The 3,631-nt window shown below is 49.9% G+C and overlaps 1 protein-coding gene across 2 annotated transcripts in view; it reads right to left on the reverse strand.

Annotated features, from left to right (window-relative positions):
* The window catches only part of REEP2 (receptor accessory protein 2), a 19,792-nt gene extending 19,261 nt beyond the window's left edge, over window positions 1-531 (reverse strand). For both annotated transcript variants that reach the window (XR_003527639.1, XM_027643380.1), the window contains exons 1-2: window positions 449-531; window positions 151-223 (exon numbers count right to left, since the gene is read on the reverse strand). Coding sequence is in view for 1 of the 2 variants with exons in the window: in XM_027643380.1 (XP_027499181.1) it covers window positions 151-223; window positions 449-480 (105 nt within the window). In the remaining variant the exon portion in view is untranslated. The remainder of the gene's footprint in view (window positions 1-150; window positions 224-448) is intronic.
* Window positions 532-3,631: the final 3,100 nt, after the last annotated feature.

The following is a 3,631-nucleotide window of genomic DNA, read 5'->3' on the forward strand; positions in this document are numbered from 1 at the left end:
CGGGGCCGGGGCTGAGCCGAGCGGGGCCGGGGCTGAGCCGAGCCCAGCGGGGCCGGGGCTGAGCCGAGCGGGGTCAGCCGGGGGGGGCTCTGCGGGGCGGCCGCGGGGGACGGGGCGGGCGCTGCGCCGGCACGGCGAGCCCGTACTCACATATTCCTTCACGTTTTTCGTCTTCACGGCCTTGTAGGAGGAGTACGCGGGGTAGAGGGTGCCGAAGATGAGCCTGCGGGCAGAACGGACCGCTCAGCGCCCCGCCCCGCCCGCCCCCCCGGGCCGGCGCTGCCCCGGGACGGAGCCGCTCCCGGAGCGGGGTCGGGCCGGGCCGGGCGGGGCTCAGCGCCCTCCGCGGGGCTCAGCGCCCTCCCCGCCCCCGCCACCCCCCACCCACCCCCGGTCCCGCGGGGGGCCCGGCGGGGCAGGGCCGTGCTCGCCCCCCGGCCGCACTCACACCACGAGGCGGGAGATGATCCAGGAGACCATGGCGGCGGCGGCGGCGGCGGCGGCGCCGGGCGCGGCTCGGGAGCGGCGGCGGCAGCGGGAGGAGGCTCTTCCAGGGCAGGTTCCTGCAGCAAGCGCAGCCCCGCCCCGGGTGCTCGGAGGGAGGAGCCGAGCGGCGCAGGGAGAGGCCGCAGCGCCCCGAGCATCCCCCGCTGCGGGGTACGCGGTACCCAGGCCGGGGGGACACCCGCAGCCCCCCCGCTGGAAGGATGGCAGAGGAGAATTACAGGGGGAAATCGCTGACTTGAGATCACGGGCACTCGGGAAGGCAGAGGAGTAACAGGCAGAAGAAGCCATTTTCCATGCAGTGGCCTCCTCCAGGGAGGTCGAGGCGGCAGCTGTTAAATGCTGCAAACAGCAGAGTTAAGGGTTAAAAGCGTTTTAGAGTCCCACGGCTCCCAGTGTCACCCAGAACCAGATGCAAACCAAAACTTGACCTGCCGATACTGATGTTTGCGTTATCAAACCAGAAGGATGAAGGCTGTTACTTGTAGTTTCCAGGGTAAATTCAGTGTTGCCAGATGCTGTTACTTGTACTTTCCAGGGTAAATTCAGTGTTGCTCTTCCTCGAAATTTCAATTGAGATGCCGAGGATTACTTAGTTGACTATACAAACAAGGCTGTACAGTGTGTGTCTGTGGGGAATGTGCTTGGTGCAGGGTGGGAATGTGTATGGTTAAGCATACTGGAGTCCCGGAAATTGTTGTATTTTAACAGCTCACCAAGGCATACTGTTGGGAGAATCCTCCTCCTCAGTCAGTGCCAGAGTTCATTACTGGGCCCCCGGGAGCCTGGATGAACATTACAGTCAAGGATTGATTAGGCTCAGTACATAGATCTGTGAATTACACTGAAATGACCATTACATAAGCAGTGTTTTAATTTAAAACGGAAAAAAAATGCTAGAAATCTACTGTGTTTCTTCAGCTAACAAAAAAACCCCAACCCTGAAGCAAGACGCTATGGCAAAGTGTCATTACTTGCCAAATAGCCTTTATGAAAAGGAATGAGCCCAAAGAGAGCAAAAACAAAGAGCTCCTAGGGAAGAATTTTCTCATGAATGCATGAACTTCAGTATCATGAGCAATGATGAAAAACACAAAACATTAGCAACTTTCCATTACATGCAAGTGTTGTGAACACGTCTCCACAGGCAGTGACAAAGAACATTTTGTCAGTGTCTGCTTTTGGATATGAATGGGCCACAAAATGATTGCATAAGTGACTGCACAATTCACACCACTCATGGGATAACTGACCTACTAATCAGATAAAAGGAATCTGCTTTCAGACATCCAAGCGACACTAACACGCCAAACCTTCAACAAAGTAATTGTATTTTTAACTGCAGCAGTTTCATACCAGTGACCAGCATGGCAACAGCTCTGCTACTTGAATAACGTGTTCACTGGGTGAGTGAAAGATGCAAACAGAAGAGAGAAAATGCAGAGATCTGCTGAGTACAACATGTGAACAGTGTGGGAGCACTAAATAACTGCAGCACGGGTAAGTGGCACCTAAATAAAATGTGCCTTAGTGTTTTAAGCTGTTTAATGTGCCAAGGAGTAATATAAAAATTTACAGTGCATTAGACATAAATGGTGGTAAGAACAACCATCTCAACACCAGCAGAGCAGGTGGTCTTGCAAATGTCGTAGGTGGTAGCTCGCTGTTAAGTAGCTTTAGAACAAGTTCAGGAAAAGTATTTTAAGCTAGCAATTTACATTTAGCAGAAAGTAGCTCAATTTCTTTCCACATCACAGAGAAGAATGAAAAATTAATTCATCTACTTACCTTTTCACAAGGAGAAACTACTGGTTTTAAGGGCTATTTTTGGAACAAAAGTCAGCTGCAAGTCCAATCAAAATAGAATGATTTATTGGTAGTATTTTTATTAATTTCTTAGTAATACTGTATAATGCTGTGTAATTAAGATCTTAAGATTTACCCAGGAAAGCAATTTATCAATTGTTTTCAAATTAAGGCAAATTTCTTTCAAACAGTGTATTTATTTTAGCAGATATGCTACTGCTGGATTAACTCATGATGAATTTGTGTCCTTCAAATGGTCCAAACAGGTGACCAAATATCTCTCATTATGACTGAACAATAAGGCAGAAAACCCTTACTGATTATACATCTTAAGTGAATTTTATAATCACTCTGGCTGGGGACTTGTGGTATAAGCTGTATATGAAATATGTCAGAAGTAGTTTGTGGTGGGTACTGGAGGGAGAGTGCTTCTACTGACCCATCATGCAAACTCTGGTAAGAGGGAATCATAACACATGCCCATACAGGTGTATATATATGAGAGGCCCCAGATTAGCTGTCACTGCTCAGGGAAGATAGTACAGTCATGTCTACTGGAGATCTTAATGCTTAGCATTGTTAAGAAATGCAGCAACTGTATTGGAAATTGCTGATGCTACTGCATTACACATTGCCAAGGCTCTGCCTTTTTCATCTTTATCCAGTTTTAATGCTGATACCCACACACACAAATGAGGGAAATAGCTGTAATCACTCTGCATGCATAGAGTACAACAGAATTGCACAAAAAAATCTACACAACAGGATATGGTGGGGTTGAATGGTTCATGGGTCTGGAATAACCCATTTTACCTCTAGCAGACTGAATTGGCCCACAGTCACAGGATAGCTGCAAGGGTATGAGGCAGCAAAAGCCTGTGAGTGGACTTTGCAGCCAGTAACCAACCTGAGAAGCTGCCAGCAATGCCACATGTCACTGACCAGAACTGCTGCTGCCATCACAACCTCCAAGGTCAGAAACCAGGGAACCTTTACCACCCTGTCCTTATCTCCAATGGAGAGGGCAGCTCTGGAACCCAACCTGTTAGGAAGGTACTGAGAGGTGGGGAGCACAGCACAAGAGATGTTTTTTATGACCAGGCAGATCCTCTACCCAAACCACCTCTAAGAATGAAGGGTCTGCAAGGCAGCTGGGTGTGCTCCCAGCAAGTACTTGGGATGCCAGGCTAAACCACCCGAGCCTTCTGGTCAGACACAGGGCACAGAATTAGCAGACAGCCCACACTGCCAGGGGCTGAGGCTGAGAAAACCTCAGAGCAGGAAGATCTGTGCACAAGCATGAAAGAAACTGTCCAGGCTG

The sequence above is a fragment of the Corapipo altera genome, unplaced genomic scaffold (genome assembly GCF_003945725.1).
Source record: "Corapipo altera isolate COAL_440 unplaced genomic scaffold, ASM394572v1 75, whole genome shotgun sequence".
In the NCBI taxonomy this organism is placed as follows: Eukaryota; Metazoa; Chordata; class Aves; order Passeriformes; family Pipridae; genus Corapipo; species Corapipo altera.